At 42.9% G+C, this 22,382-nt stretch overlaps 1 protein-coding gene across 2 annotated transcripts; it reads left to right on the forward strand.

Annotated features, from left to right (window-relative positions):
- The first annotated feature begins 4,386 nt into the window (after positions 1-4,386).
- On the forward strand, positions 4,387-22,382 carry wrnip1 (WRN helicase interacting protein 1). 2 transcript variants are annotated; one of them, XM_079529867.1, is made up of 7 exons: positions 4,387-5,177; positions 8,044-8,238; positions 9,328-9,575; positions 11,387-11,595; positions 19,219-19,374; positions 19,910-19,989; positions 21,387-22,382. In XM_079529867.1, exons 1-7 carry the CDS (start codon positions 4,446-4,448, stop codon positions 21,666-21,668), a joined length of 1,902 nt encoding a protein of 633 aa, XP_079385993.1. In that variant the 5' UTR covers positions 4,387-4,445; the 3' UTR covers positions 21,669-22,382. The 2 variants fall into 2 exon arrangements, with proteins under 2 accessions (XP_079385993.1, XP_079385994.1); XM_079529868.1 differs by lacking the exons at positions 19,219-19,374; positions 19,910-19,989.

A 22,382-nucleotide genomic window follows, 5' to 3' on the forward strand; every position in this document is an offset into this window, starting at 1 on the left:
CGTGTGTTAATAAGATCACAGTCAGAATGCCGCTGCGGGGCAAGCGGCCAACGCGGCAATCTGCCGCGTGGGTGGAGCTTCATTTCCATCCACCAGCTGTCTAAAAACCTGGAAATGACGCAAAAGACAGCTTCTTTTGTCCGCGCATGGAATCTTAGGTGTGCCCAGACCCCATAGCAGAGGAAGTGGTGGTGGTAGATGACTTTTGTGACACAGAGCTTTTTAAATATCAACCCACCTGAATCAAAATACAAAACCTGAGCTAAAATCACTGTATGATGTACTCCCAAAACATGTACATTAGGGCAGCAACCATCGATGATTTTATTAAATTATCGAATATCTGTATTTTTTTCTATAATCGATTAGTTCGATTAACTGTTGCACCCCAAATTTACATGAATTCATAGCTATACAGTTAAGTAGGCCTACCTTCATATCCCAGAAGGAGCGTGTGGTTTCCACCCCCTCCCGATACTGAGATAGTGAAAGATTCATGCCTTCAGGCTGATGAACTGACCTCCTCCGGCTCCTGGCCGGATTGGCCACATCCCTCTCCGTCCTTGTGTGGCTGACATCAGGTGCCTGACTACTAGGATGGCTGGGCTTATAGTCTGACCTGGAAAGGAGAGAAAAAAGGTTAATAATTGATAATCAGTAGGTGTGCAACAGCTATTGAACTAATCGTAGTTCAATATTTGAAAATAGTTGAAAATAGACGATCTACAAACTCAAAAGTATAAAGGGATCATGACATAAAAAAATAAGTTTTGTAAATTTATTTATTTATTTTTTCTTCTGAGCTCAATTGCACCCTAGCTAGGCGGGAAATTGATGTGATAGTTCAGTTGGTGATGAAAGCATGAAATTCGGCACAGATGACCTTCATATGACCCTAATTGATAATCAACCTCGGGCCACGCAGAATTCCACCATTTTTCAAGATGGCCACCAGTTTGCAATTGGACCTATACGTTTTGGACTATATCACTTTGCTAGGGCTGTAAATCTTTGATTTCACCATCATTTTGATATAAGAGAAGATCAAAATAACTTTAGGTTTCAATATGGCGGCATGTTTTCCAATATGGCTGCCAATAAACTGCATAAATGTACATCTGCTCATGGTTAATGCACAGTTGGTGATAGAAACATGACATTTGGCACAGATCACCTTCATGACACCCTAATTCATAATCAACCTTGGGCCATGCAGAATTCCTAAATTTGTCAAGATGGCCGCCAGTTTTAAAAATGGCTGCAACTGGACCTATATTTTGGACTATAGCACTTTGCTGAGGCTGAATCTTTGATTTCCACCTAAGGGAATATGTCCTGGAGGTATTTCTACCAAGTAAGATACAAAATAACATTAAGTTCCAATATGGTGGCATGTTTTCCAATATGGCTGCCGATAAATTGCATAACTGTACATCTGTTCATGGTTAATCCACAGTTGGTGATACAAGTATGACATTTGGCACAGATTACCTTTATACCACCCTAATTGGTAATCAACCTCGGGCCACGCATAATTCCTCCATTTTACAAGATGGTCGCCAGTTTTTGCCAGTTGAAATGGCTTCAACTGGGCCTACGTTTTTGTCTATATCCTTTTGCAGGGGCTGTATTTTTTAATTTCCCCCTCATTTTGATATAAGAGAACATGTTCTGGAGGCATTTCTACCAAGTAAGATCAGAAATAACATTAGGTTCCAATATGGCGTCATGTTTTCCAGTATTGCTGCCGATAAATGATTATGGTTAATCCACATGATTTTATAACATGAGCTCCAACACCACATGCTTAAATAATAATTGTATTAATAATTACCATACACAGGATCCATTTAGGTTTTCAATGACCTAGGTTCAAATAGCGTGGCATATTTTGAAATATGGTCACCATCACCATACACAAACTTAGATCCGATAAAGCTTGGTGAAGGTTTTTGGCACATCTTTGCAGCTTGGTATGCAGTTATGGCTTTGTGCAGATTTTTTGTTTTGTCTGTCTTGTTACAGGTCATTCAAAAGCTACCAAATCACGCGCAAATGGGCAGATGTTACTTTTAAGGCTGCTGCGAGTGAATTTAGCCGAAGATACTTTACACTTCTCTTCTGATATTAACTTCCTTTTTCTTTCCAATTTTGATGTTTTTAACTGTTACCATGAGTCTTGGTATGTAGCTTTGTTCAAGTGTCAACTGAATTCCATCATCAAGTTGCCTGGGGTCAAAAATAATTGGCATGCAATTCATTTTGTAAAAACAACTTTGTTAGTTCAATCACTGTGTTTTGTTATGGCCGCGTTGCGTCGTGTGAGGGCTTCGGAGGCAGCCAATCATGACTAGGTTGCTACTACGCGATTTGATACACAAGTCTCATATAGCTTAAGCGGCATTTCAGAGTATGTGGTCAGACTGGGAGTCTGACCACATACATTGGCTTTAATAGGGGCAGTCAATCATGACTAGGTCACTAAAATAAAATGAGCTGTTGTATGCCAGGTTTCCACCTGGCAAAAAATACACTACAATAATTATGGGATACAACTGGGCTGGGCTCAGTAACATCACTATCCTACCCCCAGTCCGATCATTCATCCAATGCTATGTATTTCCTATATGATCTGTACACCTTCCGAAAGACTAAAGCCCTGTCTTCCTTGGCTCGGCTCTCCCGCCCTGGCACATCATGTCAATTCAGGTGCGGCTGTTTAACTTTAATTTGGGGCAAGCTAAACAGCATTTAGGAAACTAGAAAATGTATTAGCATTGAACCCCATGCTGAGTAACACAGCTATAGTGTCAACCAGTGTACCCTGGTACTGCAATAACACAATAAAAACTTGTCAATTGGGCTTTTGGGCTTTTGAAAACCTGTCAGGCATCTTCCCAAATTGAGGAATTCTGCATGGCACGAGGTTGATTACCAATTAGGGTGGTATAAAGGTGATCTGTGCCATATTTCATGCTTGTATCCGGTCTGTGTATTATCCATGAGCAGATGTACATTCATGCAATTTATCGGCAGCCATATTTCTGATCTTACTTTGTAGAAATACCCCCAGAACATATTCTCTTATATCAAAATGAGGGGGAAATAAAAAAACATTACAGTCTCAGCAAAAGGATATAGTCCAAAACATAGGCCCAGTTGAAGCCATTTCAACTGGTGAAACCTGGTGGCCATCTTGGAAAATTGTGGAATTATGCATGGCCCGAGGTTGATTACCAATTAGGGTGGTATAAAGGTCTGTGCCAAATGTCATGCTTGTATCACCAACTGTGGATTAACCATGAGCCATGAATCATGAGTAGTACAGTTATGCAATTTATCGGCAGCCATATTGGAAAACATGCCACCATATTGGAACTTAATGTAATTTTGTTATCTTACCTGGTAGAAATACCTCCAGAACATATTCTCTTATATCAAAATTAGGGGGAAATCAAAGATTCAGCCCCAGCAAAGTGATATTATCCAAAACGTAGGTCCAGTTGCAGCGATTTTGAAAACTGGCGGCCATCTTGAAAAATGTAGGAATTCTGCATTGCCCAAGGTTGATTATGAATTAGGGTGTCATAAAGGTGATCTGTGCCAAATTTCATGTTTGTATCACCAACTGTGCATTAACCATAAGCAGATGTACATTTATACAGTTTATTGGCAGCCATATTGGAAAACATGGCGCCATATTGGAACCTAATGTTACTTTTTATATCGTACTTGGTATAAATACCTCCAGAACATATTCTCTTATATCAAATTGAGGGGAAATAAAATATTTACAGCCCCAGCAAAGTCATATAGTCCAAAAACGTATGTACAGTTGCAGCCATTTTTAAAACTGGCGGGCCACCTTGAAAAAATTGGAATTCTGCGTGGCCCGAGGTTGATTATCGATTAGGGTCATATGAAGGTCATCTGTGCCAAATTTCATGCTTTCATCACCAACTGAACTATCATGTATTGAAAACAGCTACCCATAAAACCAGAACTTTTAACATTCCGTAGATTTTCTGTGGTCTGGGGATTTCTGGATCAAACAAGTGCTCTGATTTGCCTGTCGCTAGTCCACAAATTCCATATCATATAAAAAAAGTTTTGTCATATATATATCACATTATGATATATATATATATATGACAAAACGTTTTTTTTTTTTACCCAAAGTAGTAATGCTATTATACTAATAAACTAATAATCATATTATATATTTTTTCCACCAAAGACGGAGGTATCATTATTCATTTCAATCATGCACAACTTCTTCACACGTGCGACGTGGGCGCGTTCGGAAATAGCGCACTGAGCGCACTGTGCAATGCAAACTAATAGGCGAGTGCGCTCCCGGTGCGCATTTCCGAACGCACCCACGAGTACCAAAGTTCAGACAGAGGAAAGAACCAACCCGGAAGAACAACAACACGTTCAACAACATGGCGGGCGCAGAAGAAGCAACAGCCGCAGCAGTAGTGTCGGAGTCGGCCGCAGTGCAGTGTCCAGTTTGTTCAAAGGACTTCCAGCCTTCCAAAATCAACGCACACCTGGACAGATGCTTGCTGGGTGGTGGTGGTGACGGCTCATGTCCTCCACCTCCAGCAGCAGCAACGACAGACTCGCCGCCTCTAAAGAAATCGCGCATTTCTGGGGAAGAAGCGCTTCCACACACCACCACCACCCCCGCGGACAGCGAGCCGCCGCTATTACCCACCGCCGCATCTGTGTTCTCCATGTTTCACAGCAACAGCAAGAGTAATAAAACTCCATTTAAAAATGAGCGAAACGTGTCGTTTTCTGCTCAACAAAGCCCCGGTGGCACTAGTTCCGCCGCTGTCGGAAAGGGAACGAAGCGCAACCTCGAGAACGGCGTGGAGCAAAGAGGAGCTGCTTCTGTGATGATGATGCGTACTGCTGCTGCTGACAGGAGTGACAGCCGTTCTTCTACCAACGAACCCATACACGGGATGAAGATGTCGTCGTCGTCGTCATCGTCAAACCCACTGATCGCCAGTATCGACAAGCCTCTGGCGGACAAACTGCGACCGAACACGCTGGATGAATATTTCGGGCAGAACAAAGCAGTGGGAGAACAGACACTGATCCGTTCACTGCTGGAGTCCGCTGAGATCCCGTCGCTGATCCTCTGGGGGCCGCCTGGATGTGGAAAGGTGCGTCACGTCACAGGTGGTTCTCAAACCTTCATGCCAGGGAGTCAGGGCCCCCCAAATGAATATAAATTATCTGCAGACGGATACAGGATAGGTGGGCGCTATAGGGCAGTGGTTCTCAAAGTGGGGTCCGGGGATTTTACTGTATAAATGATCAAACTGGGGGTCCTTGAAATTAAAATGTTTGAGAATCAGTGCTGCTAGAGCCATACAAATCGTCTCTTATGGGGGTCCCTGGCAAATATTTTCAAATGGGGGTCTGTGCCTCTGCGGGCTATTAAGTGCCAATTTGGGAGTCCTGACTCCTTGAGTCCTTGATATGAAAAAGTTTATTAGGGACATCCCGTGCCCCCCCCCCCCCCCCCCCCCCGCAGCTTCCGGGGCGGAACTCAAGCGTTTAGGTTCTAAACACTTATTTGTAACACTTTTTAAACGTGTCACAGTGTTTAGTTTATAAACAGAAGAGCATGTTTAAATGCCATGATTGCAGGCTAGTCCTGTCCGCCTCGGCAGGTTCTGTGTTTTGTTCTTGCTGGTGGTGGTTTCATGGTTACTTGTGAACAAGTATAGCCTAAAGAAGCAGAGTACAGTAGCCTACTGTATGCATGCATACCCAGATTAGCATTTCAATGCCTGATCTGCATGTGTACAAGGGGACACGCTACGCGGTCCACCCCCCACCACCCCCCGCCCCGGACAGTGAGGAAAACAGACGTGTTAAGGTGCCAGACTTGGATGGTTAGAGCGGCGCGATTACATACAAAGTCAATGCAAGACGAGAATTGCGCGAACGGGCGCGACCTGATGCGGCACAAACGGGACGAACCGAGGCGAAATATATTCAGGTCCAATAGGCCTATCTCACAGCCCGCTTTCCACGCCCACTTCCGGTAAATAGTGGTGTCTTTAACATTAGCATTTACACGTTTTTTTCTCTGGAGAATCTAAGTACATTTTCTAATGTAAAAATGTGACAGACCAATATTATTATGAAGCAAACAAGATGGTAAATCAGCTCGAACAGATAGAACAAACCTTACCTTGAGAAAACAAAAGTTGTAGACTTCTTCAATTACCTCTGTTAACATGTAGCGTCTATGGAGTGACGTCACGCTATCACCACTAACCCCGAAAGGGGGCGTATTAAGGGGGGCGGGGAAATTCTGTGAGATAGGCTTATTCCTCATGGGGGCCGAGATCCCTTTTCCAATTCCTCATGGGGGCCCTGGCCCCCCCGGCCCCCACAGACTCTACGTCACTGATTCAGGCACATTACAGCTACCACTTTTGCACCACAGACATAGAATGTCATCAACACCGTGCCATGCTTTTGCCTGTGGCATATTTCACCACGTCACCATGACAACGTCACCACACCACAACTTCACGATGCATGTGATATGACACACAGCGGGACACTGCAGAAGAGAGAGCCAACTCAGCCCAGAGCCGTCAATCCAGTCATTCAACACCCTGGCTACCTGGAACGCCCCCACCCCTCCCTTCCCTGTAAATCTGTCCGGAGGCCAGACATCTCACTGGCTGCCAGCCACTGCCAGCCGCCCATTCCATTTCATATACGTTTCAAACACGCTGCTGCTGTTTCGATTAACATACTACAGTTATTTCAGATCCCATCAGAACGCACTGTTGCTCACATGCCTCCAGGGGGAAAACCCGCAGCATCGGAGTTGGAACCGGAGACCGGTTGGGTTGACCCGCTGAGCGCTGTTCAGAGGTGGACAGCCGCTGCCCCCGGCCTGCCCGCGCGGGCAATGGGGCTCAAGAGGTTAAAGGCAGGCAGATCTGCAGTGCACATCATCAGGCGCTGATAGCCTACAACCAGGCGCCGGCTGCCGTCTTTAACATTATTTATGACGTTACATATTATTTACAGCTCGCTTTTACAAATGATATCTGCACTGCACGGGTGTGCGGCGTGCACCGACGGAAAAACAATCACCTTTCATATACTCATATCTTCCTTTTCTATCCCACCCATACTACATGCAGTACATTAAATTCACCGCCACCAGGGGGCGCCAAAAGTCCCAGACCGCCACCATATATATTTTATTTTATTTTATATATTTTTATTTTTTTCCAAAAAAAAAGTCTAAAAAACAAACTAAAAAAAAAAAAACGTCCTTGGCGCTCCAGGACATCATGAAAAAGAAGTTAAATAAGTCCTTGGTGACCATTGAGTTAAAGTAAAGCCCCATCATTTCCGAAGCACAACAATGCTTATGATGCCTTGGCACATGGTGGCCCCTATTGTACACAAGTATACTGCTTTACACTGTCGTCCACAGCAACAGGTTTCTGGTTTTGTAGTGAGTTGTGCTTTCATTCCAATTTAAATGTTCCCATTCTACATAGTGCATACTGCTAAAAAATACTTCAATCAATCCATCCGTCACGCAATCTACACGTGAGCTTGTAGATTGGCTATTTTCACCACTTCTTAATTATTTAATATTATTTGTATTTATGGAATCTCTTAGATTTGTTTGTTCGGTTGCTTTAAAATGTATACAATTCTTTAAAAATGTATTTTAAAAACAATATTTTTTAAAGATATTTCGTGGGCTTTTTTTTTGCCTTTATTGATAGATATACAGCAGCTTGACAGGAAACAGGGAGAGAGATGGGGGGGGGGGGAGACACACAGCGAAGTTCGTCTGGATCGGGACCAGCCAAGGAGCCTGGACCGCTAAGCCGACCCAGGCCAAAAAACGAAATCTTTTGAAATGTATCTATTCTATATTTCTATATTTCAAAAGTCTAAACCATCACCACCACCTACTATCCCTTTCCCTTCTCACTCTCTTTGTTTTGTGCATTTGTGTTTGTGCATCTCCTATAGACGACGCTCGCTCATATCATCGCCAGCACCAGTAGAAAGAAGGGGACCGTTCGCTTTGTTACCCTGTCGGCCACCAGCGCCTCCACCAACGACGTCCGGGAGGTCATCAAGCAGGCACACAATGAACTCCGACTGACGAAGAGGAAGACTATCCTCTTCATTGACGAGATCCACCGCTTCAACAAATCCCAACAGGTGGGATATCTTTTTTTTAAGATATTTTTTTTGTGGCTTTTGCCTTTATTTTCTTTTTTTTTATAGAGGGATAGGTATACAGTAGGCTGACAGGGAATGGGGAGAGAGAGATGGGGGGATGACATGCAGTAAAGGCCGTCGGGATCGGGAGTCGAACCCGCGGCACACTGCCAGACTTGATTACCAGCCAAGGTGCCCAGATGGCTACGCCAGCCGCCCGGGCCAACAGGTGGGATACTGATTGAGACTGCAACGCATCCATCCAGTTCCTTCCCTCTCAAATCCAGTGTTGTGAAGTAATCGAAGCTTTGCTGTTTTGATTTTTGTACTTTTATGTGAAGCAGCTCATTTTGAATTACGGACTTTGACTTGTAACAGAGTAGTTCTACATTGCAGTATTGATACGGTTACTTAAGTCAAATATTTGAGTACTTTTTCGTATATATGACTCCTTCAATGGGTATTTCCCTCGACCACATGCTCTACACATTTAACTGCAGTCTAATGAGAATGTGCTTCCCTAAAATAAACATTTGGCCCGGCCCTCCCTCCTGAAAAATGACCCTCCTAATTGTGCACCTTCATAATTTTTATTGCAGATATTGAGTTACGGCCAAGCTACACCAGGCTTTTTGCGCACAAAACGGGCGTGTTTACCCTAAACGTGTGCGTTGAATTTAGGTCCAGGTCCAAAACGCACACGCGGGCCATGCATTTGGGGTAAACGCGCAAGAAAAGCCTGGTGTAGCTTGGCCGTTAGACCTATTAATCAAATCTCAATAAGACCATTCATATACTAGTAAGTCCAAATTAAATATGTCATATATCAGAAATGTAAGAAACATGAGCTTTACATTATTACAACAACATGTTTTTATATTGATCCATTGATAGACGGCACACTCGTAAGCAGAGCTGGCTCTGTCCGTGTGACTCAAAATAGCCTCGACAGACCAAGCGCACAGTGAATAATGAACAAAATGAATACTTACGCCTGACACAAGTCTGTGCAGAATGTCAAGGTCTTCTTTGTTTTCCCCATGTATCTTTTCTTCTCCCCCCGCTCTGACGATCCTGGTTTGAACATAGGATACCTTCCTTCCTCATGTGGAGTGTGGGACAGTCACCCTGATCGGAGCGACCACGGAGAACCCTTCCTTCCAGGTGAATGCGGCGCTGCTGAGCAGGTGTAGGGTGCTGGTGCTGGAGAAACTGTCTGTGGAGGCGATGAGCTTGATCCTGCGCAGGGCGGTGGCCTCACTTGGGATCAGGGTGCTGGGAGAGGACCCGGCCGAGGACGATCCCCAGCAAGGCGACCTATCAGATGATGGCTCTGAGTAAGTGCTCCCCGGGTCGCTCCCAGAATCCTCCCCTTTTGTCATGATAGATTAGTACCAGAGAGCTGTGAAGACAGACACCCGACAACTCAACATCCCTCCTCTGTCCTTGAATGGATGAAGAATGGGACCCAGGGGAGTAATTTGGAACCCAGGGGTCCCTGTAGACTTATTATATTATATAATTAACTCTGTGGGAGTCTCCCTTTGCACCTTATTTTTTATTTGACAGAAAAGACGGGAGTCTGCAGTGGACATAACCGTCTGCTTAGTGAGGTAACTGTTAACTGCTGGTAGCTGAGAAAAGCAATATTTTAACAGCTTGCTAGATTCATGTTTAATGACAGCCTCAAGCTTTTGACTTAGCTAGTTGTAACGTGTGTTGGCTGGAATGTAGAGAAGGCATCTGTATATTATGTTTGGAATCCATCCAAAGAGATGCAACCAACGGTGTTTATTTAGACAGATCACCACCTCAGTTGTTTGACTTTGACTGAGTAGTTGATAATTTTTCTATAATTATTTGACAATGTACAAATATGGACCTTGTTGCTGGGCTGAGGTCATCATAATTATCTTGACTTAAGAATAAATAGTGGATTAGTTATATACTAATTCAACCTTGTGACAGAATGTTTTTTCCTTAACTTTTTCTTTTTGACCTAAGCACTTAATGAACAAAATGTTACTTGACAAAAATCACACAGTGGACCATTTTTAAGGCAGAGGAGATGTGAGCAGAAAGAATGGTGTGGGTGATGAGGAATGGGTGCTGCTGTCTCCATGGATGCTGCCACTGCGTAATTAAAGAGTCATCCATGGCTCTAATGTTTGTCACCATTCACTGGGGTTATATTACGGCCACGGGGTGGACATCAATGTCTCTTCACTATGTATAACTTTTCTTGTGACCACCGCGCTCTGACTTACGGCGGGGCTCCAACGGGCGCGTCAGCGTCGTGTCTCCGTCACCGTCAGGGAATGTTCCCCTTTTAACAGTTTGACTCCATAAAACGCGTTACCCGCATTTTAATCAAATATTCTACGCTGCCGAGATTGTTTTATTACCTTTGGAGCATACGCTGAAGTATTTGCAGCTTTCAACCACGAAAATCCGGTGAAAAATGGTTCGATGGTTTGTTATGATGAGACGAGCCAGCGGCCATGACAATGCGAAACGAAACCACAGTGCAGAGCAAGTTGTAGTCCAAACAAACCCCCCGTTCACTTGCATTGGGCTCAATTTCCCAGAAGCCCTAGCAGCCCAGATGATGACTTGATTTCCGGCCTCGTCATCAGGTCCCGGATAAATCCGCTGTTTCTTTTTAATTATTTTAAAACAGTGAATTAAACGCATTAAACAAATAGCGGGAATGTCGTATTACGCGCGGCCGAACCCTGGATTAAACAATTAGCGGCCGTCAAACTGTTAATCAATGAAGGGTGGCTCCACTAACTGCGTTGCGCTGCGTTCGGTGACTGCTTTAAAATTGCCCCGGTTCGTTTTTTGACGCACGCACGCGTCCAGTGGAGCCCCGGCGTTATGGTTATCCATCATGCAAGAATAAAAACGTGTGTGTGTGTGTGTGTGTGTGTGTGTGTGTGTGTGTGTGTGTGTGTGTGTGTGTGTGTGTGTGTGTGTGTGTGTGTGTGTGTGTGTGTGTGTGTGTGTGTGTGTGTGTGTGTGTGTGTGTGTGTGTGTGTGTGTGTGTGTGTGTGTGTGTGTGTGTGTGTGTGTGTGTGTGTGTGTGTGTGTGTGTGTGTGTGTGTGTGTGTGTGTGTGTGTGTGTGTGTGTGTGTGTTTTTAACAGGCCCAAAGTTTCCATTGAGCAGAAAGCTCTGGACACCATTGCTCACCTTTGTGACGGTGATGCCAGGGCTGGACTCAACGGTCTCCAGTTGGCTGTTCAGGCCCGGGTGGGTGCGGCCCGCCCTGACTCTTCTCCCCTGGAGATTGTGGTGCAGGAAGTGCATGTCAAAGAGGGTATGCAGAGGTCCCATATTCTCTACGATAAAGCAGGTAATCCCAAACCCTAAATTTGTTTTGTTTGTAGTCAAGTCACCCATCGGCACCTGAGGCAAGGAAACGATGTGATGCTCAGTTTATTTTGTTTGTTGATTGATTGATTGATTGATTGAAATATTTATTAACAGTTTGCAGAATTACAGTACATTTCAAGCACAAACTCAATACAAAGGCTGTTAACTGTGAGTGGACGACCCAATTAAGCATTACACTTGTTTACAATAGGGTCCACCATGTTCAATTCATCAAAACATTTAGAGACGTACAAATAAACACTTCTATATAGACAAAGAACAGAACAGGAATTCATCATAATGGAGGTAAAAAGGGAAAAGAAACATATACAGTGAGGGAAAAAGGGGTCTGTCCGGCGTGTCCGCCCAGAGATGGCGGTTGCGCTGTCCAGATTTCACAGCTGTCGCATATGAAAGTTACACAGTCAGATGAAGGAAATAGATAAGAAAGTGTTAATAGTTTTTTTGATGGCTTTCACAGGTTGTGTATGCCAGTGAGCTGAAATTGAGCGTCTCTGTGACCAAGCATATACATATCCTAGCCAAGGAACAAACTTCTCCTAAAAGACATATGTGCATTTCTGTATATCTCCTTGCTTAGCTAATGGACATCAGAGTCTGTGCTAATGAACTTACTCACAGACTTAGCAGATTTCACAAGGCAAGATATAAGCCAATGTAAGGGAAGTGTACTTTAACACATTTTGTGCCCAAGACGTCTGTGGACGTCCTTGGTATTACCGCACGGGCATAGCCCAAGACGTCTGTGGACGTCTTTGAAAAAGATAATAATATATATATTTTTTTATTTAATTTTTATTAAAAAAATCAAAAAAATCAAAACAATGATTTTTTTCTTTTTTTTTAATACTTGGTGCCAAAGTTTGTGTTTTCGCCATTGAGAATGCATTTGGCGTTTAAATTAAATAACTCAGAAACTAGTAAACTCAGTAAAAAGTTCCAGCATGTGTTTCCACAGAAAGTGAAAGTGATTTTTGGGCAATTTTGCGTGGGCTCTCAATGTAGCACTGTTCGACAAGGCAATTCAAAGTGTTTGCTTTACACAAAACATGAAGAGCATTAAGAAACGCATTATAAAAGGCCATGTGAATACAGTTAATATGTTGTAAGTGATGTTTTTGTTAAACTGGCGGGGGGAGAGAGAAAGGAGGTCTTCACTTATATAACGGTAGTTGAGAAATACAACGTTTCGGTCTCGCGACCTTCATCAGGTATCTGGTTACAGAGGCAACAGGTAATATTCCGGCAGCCGACAGGCTTCTTTTGTTTAAAGTGGGAAATTTGGTATATAGTCTTTTTTTATTGGCCTAAAATTGTCTATATACATACATTCATGAATCCACTTGCTGACCGGCTGTCAGTATTGGGCAAATGTTCTTATAGGGGCTTCTTGTGACCCTACCATTAACATCCTATGGCAGGCAAAATTGTCAAACTTTCCTTTTAATAGCATGTGACATGTCAAACTAGGGTGTTTTCATGATTCTGAATCCATTCCAGGCATTAGTTTTGCACAAAATACACTCCTTGGGCTAAAACGGCCATAGAAGTCATGACAAATGTGATGAGGTTAGCACAAATGTGAGGGGTCAGCACATTTGGGCAAGTGGCTATGGCTGTTAGTACTGTTAAAACTAATAGAGAAAGATACTTAACAGGGCGGTATGAATTACATTATAGCCAACTACACCATCTGGGGAGTTGCGCCACAGGAATTATTTATAAAGATATACCAGTGTGGATATGCTGGTGTACCTGCAGATGACCTAACTGAAACTATTGTCACACTGTTTACAGTGGTATGGTTTTTCTCCAGTGTGGATACGCAGGTGTACCTGCAGATGACCTAACATACTTAAACTCTTGTCACGATGTTTACAGTGGTATGGTTTTTCTCCAGTGTGGCTACGCAGGTGTGCCTTCAGATTACCCGAATCAGTGAAACTCCTGTCACACTGTTGACAGTGGTATGGTTTTTCTCCCGTGTGGATACGCTGGTGTGACCGCAGATGACATAACTGACTGAAACTCTTGTCACATTGTTTACAGCTGTGGGTTTTCTTTCCTGTGTAACTCGGCTGATTTGTCTTTACTTCTCCCGCCAGAGCTAAATTCTTGGTAAACTGTTGATGACATGATAGATTTAGGTGCATCTGTGTCTCTTTGTTTCTGGCTGGTTTCAGAGCCGTTTAGTTGCTGGCAGGCTGCTGAAGGGATCTGTTCATTCCTCAGTGTTTGGCAGTAGCGGTCGTTGTGGCTCCTCTTCATGGGTTCATGGAGGAAGGTGGGGGCACAGGCAAAGGAGACCTGAGTCTGGACATATTGGGCCTCACTCCTGCCTTCCATCATAAATTCAGCTAAACATGGACTGTGATGAGAATGAGAGTTTTAGGTTCCTCTTTTGGGGTTGGACAACGGTGATTTATACTATATATCACTCTCACCCTCTTGTCCGTGTCGTTCTTTCAGTCTCTCGCTCTGGAAACCGCAGGATAAAGCTCCATACTTTGCACTGACATTAAGTGAAAGAATTTTTTTAAAGAATAGAATAAAAATATCAATGACTTTAAATAATAAAATGGAATTATCTAATTATAAAAGAATCAAACCTCTGTAAAAGTTCCAAATATGTGGTGCATTAAAAACCCGAACACTGCACATTTAAAGTTTAGACTCTGGGAACATAAAGCTGACCTGTCGGCCAGAGAGGTCTGAATGGTTCATGATGAATATGAGTATGACATCATATGCAAGTTTCACAGAAAGAAAATACAACTCTTTGTTTTTATATTTTCTCCCACAACTCCTTTCCCAATCCTCCCCACCCACCCACCATCTTTCCCCACGAGGCCAGACATACAAACAACATAAATTATACACAGGTATAAAACCAATAAGTTGAGTACATAACTAAGATACACACAACATATATACAGGTATAAAACCAATAGGTTGAGTACATAACTAAGATACAAAGAAAGGGATCACATGGTTATGTTCACAGAAATAATTAATAAACAACTTAAAAGGGGGGTAAAATAAGAGACATAAAATTAATAAAAAAACAAAAAAATAATAAAATAAAACAGTACAAATAATAATAAAAATATTAATACTTATATATAAAGAGATAAAGCTTATAAGAGCTTAATTGGCTCATTTCTTGACCCTCATGTGTAATGATTTCTGCTATATTAGGAATGGTGCGATAAATTATGTCAAAGTAAAGGTCGATACAGGAGCCAAGCTAATCTCATAAATAAAATAAAAGACCAGAAATGTATTTTGACCCGAAACCATTCAATGCTTTATAAACCAACAATAGTATTTTGAAATGAATAATTTGACAGGCAGGGAGGCCAGTGTAAAGATCCTGAGAACTGGCTTGATATGATGACAACTCTCTTTGGTATTATAAGATCTTGAGAAGCAGCTGTCTGATCCATTTTCTTAGCGCTCCAATGGCTATGGCGACTGACCGATTATGTTGCCACATAATCGGAGAGACTGAGTGACGCCTCTGCTCAGGGGAAGCATGATTAGTGTGTTTATCGGAACCACATAACTAGTCTGCATTGTTAGTGTCCCAGCTGGGGTTTGTAGGAGTTAATACGGCCTGCTTAGAATAGCAGGGTCAACATTCTAATGCGTCAGGATTTTGTCCTGGAAGCAACAGACCCATTTATCATTTAGGACAGGGGTGGGCAACTGGCGGCCCGGGGGCCACATGCGGCCCCCACCTTCACTTAATGCGGCCCGCAGGTTATAGTATTGATTTCAGCTGTTACAATATTCCAAACCCGCTTTAATTACTTCATGACTAGTTCTTAATGACTAGTATTAACATGTTATTGTCTTTTTGTGTCCAATGTAGTCATGTTAACAGTTCATAAAGTCAACATAACTAAATGCATTTGAAATTCAATAAAAAGGTTACTTTTCAGGATTCCAATAAAAAAATAGCAAAAAATTATTCAGGTTTTCAATTCAAATATAGCAAAAATAGCTGATCTACAAGCTCAAAACGCGTCGCAGCGCGACACGTTTTGAGCTTGTAGATCGGCTATTTTTGCTACAGTAACATGCACTGTGGCCCTCTGGAGTGAGTGTGGAAATATAGTGGCCCTCTCCATCGTCAAAGTTGCCCACCCCTGATTTAGGAAAAGCTGCCCCCCAGAGTGACAAATGAGATCGTGTTGCAGATCATTAGAGGACCACTGTCTAATAATGGAACGTTACTTAGTTGTCACGCATGAGGCCCAATCTTATAAAGGCTTCATGCAACAGAGGCTTTAACCCATTCTGACCTGAGATCAGATTCTAAAAATGTCTTCCTGACATCCTGACAGTTTTCTGAAAAAGCTATGTTTCTGTGTCAGTCGTTCTTCGATTTTTCAAAAATAGCAGACCTACAAGCTCGTAGCACGCCACTCGGTGGCGCGCTATGAGCTTGTAGATCTGCTATTTTTCAATAGCTAAAGCATAACATAATGCTAACACCAAAAGGGGTTCCCGGCCCAAAATGGGTTAAGTTAATACGATTATTGAATGGTTATTAAAAGCCTATGGCTTTGTCAGAGGCAGCCCTGTGTCGTGAATCCATATCATAAGTTACCATCCTTTTGCCTGCCATCCAATGTATTTCAGAATGACCCTCGCACTACCTTCGTTCTGGCACTGAGACAATAGTATAGTATAATATCAATGCCACTGTTGTCTTGGGGTTGTAACAATAACAGGGGTATATGAGTTATGATAAAATTAGCTCTGGTCCATACTCCATAGCCCTAATGCTAATTCTACCCTGCATTAAGGCTATGGAACTGATGGCGCCTAGCTCTCGCATGAAATGCAGACCAGCCTCTCTTCTGTAGCGGGAATATAAAGAACGTTTCACCTACTCACCAATACAAAGACGAGTTGTGTAATTAGAAAGCCTACTTTCCTTAGTGGACGCACTCTGAGGCCCCCCACCACACGTATAAAATGTACTTTTTGGCCAGAAAGGAATTGTTTTTCTACCGGAAAATAAATACTTTTAGTTACTCCACTACCGCACCCTCTACCGAAAGATTTTGTCCGTCCGGTGAAAACAATCCCTTTCTGGCCAAAAAGTGCATTTTATACGTGTGGTGGGGGGCCTCAGAGTGCGTCCACTAAGGAAAGTAGGCTTTCTAATTACACAACTCGTCTTTGTATTGGTGAGTAGGTGAAACGTTCTTTATATTCCCGCTACAGAAGAGAGGCTGGTCTGCATTTCATGCGAGAGCTAGACGCCATCGGTCCCATAGCCTTAATGCAGGGCAGAATCAGCATTAGGGCTATGGACCAGAGCTATGATTAAAATATGACATATACACACCAGCACACACGTTTAAATCCTAATGTGTTTATTACTATCTACTCTCTACCAGCTGAGAGCTGTCCATTATGCGCTTATGAGATCTTCTAGTAGGATTCAGATGGAGAGAGTGAGGAGGCTTAGAGTAAAGTTCCAATGTACAGATTAGTATGTATTGTTTGATATTTTACTGTTTAGACCAGTGGTTCTCAAAGTGGGGTCCGGGGACCCCCAGGGGTCCTTGAGGGAGTTCCAGGGGGTGCCCAGCTAAATTAAAGTTTGGAATGAAATGGACCCTTATGGGTCTGTAACCCTGAGAGTTAAATTAACAATTGATTTTACAACATGAATTGGGGTCTCAGAGATATAAATGCCATTAAATGGGGGCCCGTAAACGAATGCATGTCAAACTGGGAGTCCTTGAAAGTAAACGGTTGAGAATCACATGCTAAGAGCCGTACAAATCTTCTCTTATGGGGGTCCCTGGCATGTCTCTTCAAATGGGGGTCTGTGGGCAAATTAATTTGGGGGTCCTTGACATGAAAAACGTTTGGGAAGTTAACCCATTTTGGGCGGGAACCCCTTTTGGTGTTGGCATTATGTTATAAGATCTTGAGAAGCAGCAGATCTACAAGCTCATACGAGCTTGTAGGTCTGCTATTTTTGAAAAATCGAAGAACCACTGACATAGAAACAGGATGTAGAAGACATTTTTAGAATCTGATCTCAGGTCAAAATGGGTTAACCACTGGTTGCATGTAAATGTTTACCTTGCTTATACTTGTAAGTCGAACAGTGTCTGCTACAGTAAAATGCCTAAACTGTAAATTGTAAAAGGTTGCTAGAAAAACAATGGTTAACTAGAAAAAGTGCCCTTCTGGGCACAGGTCTCCACCAGGAGGATAGGACTGTGAGATGTTTGGCAAAATGTTTAGGATTAATATAAACATGTTTTGGCCAATGTGAAAAGGGTGGGATATATTCCTCAGCCTAGTAAGAAAATGTGTGAAAGATTTCACGTAAATTGCATGCTGCGTTCATGATTTGAGGCTTTTGTTCAAAACGGGGCAATCTTGCAAACTGTGAAAGCCAATTATAGCCAATTAGGATGGAATATGAAATATCGGACAGATCCGACTTGAGCACATGACCATAGAGATACTGTGTAACGATTTGTGAGATTTTTGGACAGAATCTGGAGGAGTAATATCAAAAAATGTGTTTTACAAAAGTCGGCCTCCTGGTGGCGCTATAAAAGGCAGATGCGGAAAATGCAGGTCAACGGTTTGTCCTTGGCCTCTAGGGAGTGTGCATGCAACGTTTCACGCAGATCGGTGCAGTTTTAGGTACAAAATGTGAAAAGCTGCCTCATGGTGGCGCTATAACAGGCCGTTCTGGAAAATGTGGGGCAGAGGTTCATCGTTGGCATCCAGGGAGTGTGTGTGCAAAGTTTGGCATTGACCGGGTTAACGGTGCCGGAGATTAGCTGGTAACGGACGGACGGACGGAAGGACGGAAGGACGGACGGACACACACACACACACACACACACGGACGGAGTGCAAAACATACTCTCTCCCCATGCCTTCGGCCTGGTGGAGACAACAAAACATACTCTCTCCCCATGCCTTCGGCCTGGTGGAGACAACAAAACATACTCTCTCCCCATGCCTTCGGCCTGGTGGAGACAATAATAGTTGTCAACACTAGCCCCCCCTTCCCCTTCTCGCCCCACCGCAAAGACATGACACCGTCCCATTATGTAACGCTACACTCAGCTGTCTCTGAAGCTCCAGCTTTACTGTACCCCAGGCTTGTCCTCCGCGCAGGGCACGGAAAAGTGCCCTCGGTTTGACTTAACGACCGTATGACCTTGGGGGTAGCTAGCAGTGTCTGGCATTCTCCCCTTTATTAAAACCCATTTTGGGGCGGGAAGTAACCCCTTTTGGTGTTTTAAACATTATGTTATAATTTAGCTATTGAAAAATAGCAGATCTACAAGCTCATAGCGCGCCACCGAGTGGCGCGCTACGAGCTTGTAGGTCTGCTATTTTTGAAAAATCGTAAAAAAATGTGGCGCAAATCTTTGAATATATTTTCTCTCAAAGTGAATGTTTTTAACTCGGGTCTAAATAGGTTAATGCAGAGGATGGTTTTTGTGAATGTGAATTGCTTCATTCCTTTTCCTACACTGATGATGAACATGCAACTGTATTCTTTTGTGTGTGCGTGCACATCAAGGAGAGGAACACTACAACTGCATCTCAGCGTTGCATAAGTCAATGAGGGGCTCCCACGCCAATGCCTCCCTCTACTGGTTGGGTCGCATGCTGGAGGGAGGCGAGGATCCTCTGTACGTGGCTCGCAGGCTAGTCCGCTTCGCCAGTGAAGACATCGGTGTGTGACTATAATAATTATATAATTTATAAACCTATTTGCAAAAGAATATTTACTCTGAATAAATGCTATTTTTACCCTGTTAAAACTGTGGTGAAATGATCCCTTTCTACGGTATATAAATGTACAGTATGTCACAAGACTCGCATTGGGAAAAAACATTGCCGGTTGCTTAAATGACCATGCATAATTGTAAACGATTATCACCTGCTGTATTGCCACTGGGGGGGGGGGGGGGTTGCTTTTGGCTTTAGGCAACAGCTTCACTGCTTCCCATTTGAATTAACCAGCAGAGCCATATCCTTTTACAAGTAGGGGGCCAAATATATAAATAGTTGTTTTCAAATGGATAGGAAAATATTTTATATTTTAAGGGCTTGATATATTTACAGTAGTTGGCAGTTGCACTAAAATAGCTGATCTGCAAGCTCACTTGTAGCTTGTAGAACTGCCATTTTCTGTCCGCAACGCCATCACGCTACATTATAAATCTGTCTTAATTCTGACTGGATGATGTCACATGTGTGTTGGTCAGGTATGGCAGATCCCTCTGCCCTCCCCCAGGCTGTGTCTGCCTTTCAGGCCTGTCACTTCATCGGTATGCCTGAATGTGAGGTACGCCACCCATACGCACACATCAGACATTTGGGTCTCATTTCTTTCATACTTGAGAGTAGTAGCAGTGTTGTTTTTGGCAGCAAATTTAGATTTTAGTTTTAGTCATAGTCTTTTGAAAAGTTTTCATTTAGTTTTAGTCACATTTTAGTCACCTGGAATGTGTTAGTGTTAGTCTAGTTTTAGTCGACTAAATGTCATGAGATTTTAGTCAACAAACTACAGTTGATTTAGTCGAACAAAATGTGTTTAGGCGGGCCTTGATGCCGTCGTAATGACTGTTTTTTTTTTGCTGAAAATAGCCGATCTACAAGTTGTGTTGAGCTTGTAGATCTGCTATTTTCAGCATGCAACCTAGTGTAAAATGACTTATACTGGATCTCTTGTCCACTAGTCCCTTCCTAACATTTTAGTCTAGTTTTTATTTGTTGACGAAATTGTCAGTATATTTAGTCTTAGTTTTAGTCATCATAGCTTAGTTTTCATTTAGTTTCCATTTAGTTTTCGTCAGGTAGTCGACGAACATTTTTCGTCTCAGTTTTAGTCGGCGAAAACAACACTGGTACGAGGCGTGTGTCACCGGCCTATACTCTGTAATGATGCCAGTAGGGAATGCATGCCCCTTTTCTGCAATACCCATTGTAAAGAGTATCCACTGCAGTACCCTACCAGACAACCGATTGACTAAATATGGAGATACATTGATTCCCTTGTGTCATCATAAGCACACAGAATCAGTGCGATCTCCACAGAACCCGCCGCAGTCGATCAGTCAGACGTCCTTGCCTGAGCTATGCCCTAGAGAGACAGTTGCACAGACAGACAGGAATGAACTCATTTAGACCTGAGGACGATTCTACAGTTTTCTGAAAAACCCTGTTTCTTTGTCTTTGTCGTTCTCAAACATTTTCATGTCCAGGACCCCAAAAAATATATGTATTTGGCCGCCGACCCCATCTGAAAATATGTTGTTCCAGTGACCCCCCCCCCCCCCCCCAGATCAAATATTTGAGTTAAAACGTTCACTCTGAAAGAATATATATTCAAAGATTTGCACCACATTTTCATGATTTTTCAAAAATAGCAGATCTACAAGCTCGTAGCGCGGGACTCGGTGCCGTGCTATGAGCTTGTAGTTCTGATATTTTTCAATAGCTAAAGTATAACATAATGCTTAAAACACCAAAAGGGGTTACCGCCCAGAATGGGTTAATAGATACGATAAATAGATATAGATGACGGGTCATCATGGGTAATGGCCACCATGTGAATTATGGTCAATGAACACGTCCACTGGCTCTGACATACATAGAATCGTGACATGATTTTGTAATTAATCTGCCACACAATGAAGCCTTTATTTACCTTCCTTCCTTTTTTTTTACCCTGCTCTACAGGTGATCCTGGCTCAGTGTGTGGTGTATTTGGCTCGGGCACCGAAGTCCGTGGACATCTACAAGGCCTACAACAACGTGAAGGCCAGTCTGAGGAACCACAAGGGACCCCTACCTTCGGTTCCCCTGCACCTCCGCAATGCCTCCACCAAGCTGATGAAGCAACTGGGATACGCCAAGGGTTACAAATACAATCCAGCCTTCAGCTCCGGCGCTGTAGAGCAGCAGTACTTGCCCGAGGAGCTGCAAGGAATAGACTTCTTCACCTGGACGCCCACTGAGTGAACACTTGAGCATTGGTTGGGATAATAATAATACACAGAATATCCTGTCGTCGAGTTCAAGGAAATGCAAACGGAGCAAGATGGCAACGTGCACAGCAGTGTTGTTTTCGTCGACCAAAACTAAGACGAAAAATGTTCGTCGACTACCTTTTTCCACTGAGGAAAACCAAATGAAAACTAATCTATGATGACTACAACTAAGACTAAATATACTGACAATTTCGTCAACCAATAAAAACTAGACTAAAATGCTAGGAAGCGACTAGTGGACAAGAGATCCAGTATAAGTCATTCTACACTTGGTTGCATGCTGAAAATAGCCGAAGTGTAAAATCAGCCATTACGACGGCATCAAGGCCCGGCAAAACACACTTTAGTCGACTAAATCAACTGTAGATTTAGTCGACTGAAATCGTATGACATTTCGTCGACTAAAACTAGACTAACACCAAAACATTCCGGGTGACTAAAACTAAATAAACTATTCAAGAGACTACGACTAAAACTAAAATCAAAATGTGCTGCCAAAAACATTGGTGCACAGACAGTGGTTTATTTAGCACCATAACAAATCAACACTGTTTAATGATAAATGTGTTCAGATCTGTTGTAAATATTGTAATATTTACACAAAAAATTTAATGTAAAAATGTCTAATGCATTGTTCTCATTAAAATCTTTCTGACTTTTTATATTAAACCTTTTGCCCCTTTCA

Source organism: Electrona antarctica (assembly GCF_951216825.1).
Source record: "Electrona antarctica genome assembly, chromosome: 19".
Lineage (NCBI taxonomy): Eukaryota > Metazoa > Chordata > Actinopteri > Myctophiformes > Myctophidae > Electrona > Electrona antarctica.

Bases quoted from the DNA above. Each gene is read 5' to 3' on its own strand.
- wrnip1 (XM_079529867.1), top strand. From the start codon at position 4,446: ATGGCGGGCGCAGAAGAAGCAACAGCCGCAGCAGTAGTGTCGGAGTCG. The intron at 9,576-11,386 runs GTAAGTGCTCCC...TGTTTTTAACAG, and splicing joins CTATCAGATGATGGCTCTGA to GCCCAAAGTTTCCATTGAGC. The intron at 11,596-19,218 runs GTAATCCCAAAC...GTGCACATCAAG, and splicing joins TATTCTCTACGATAAAGCAG to GAGAGGAACACTACAACTGC.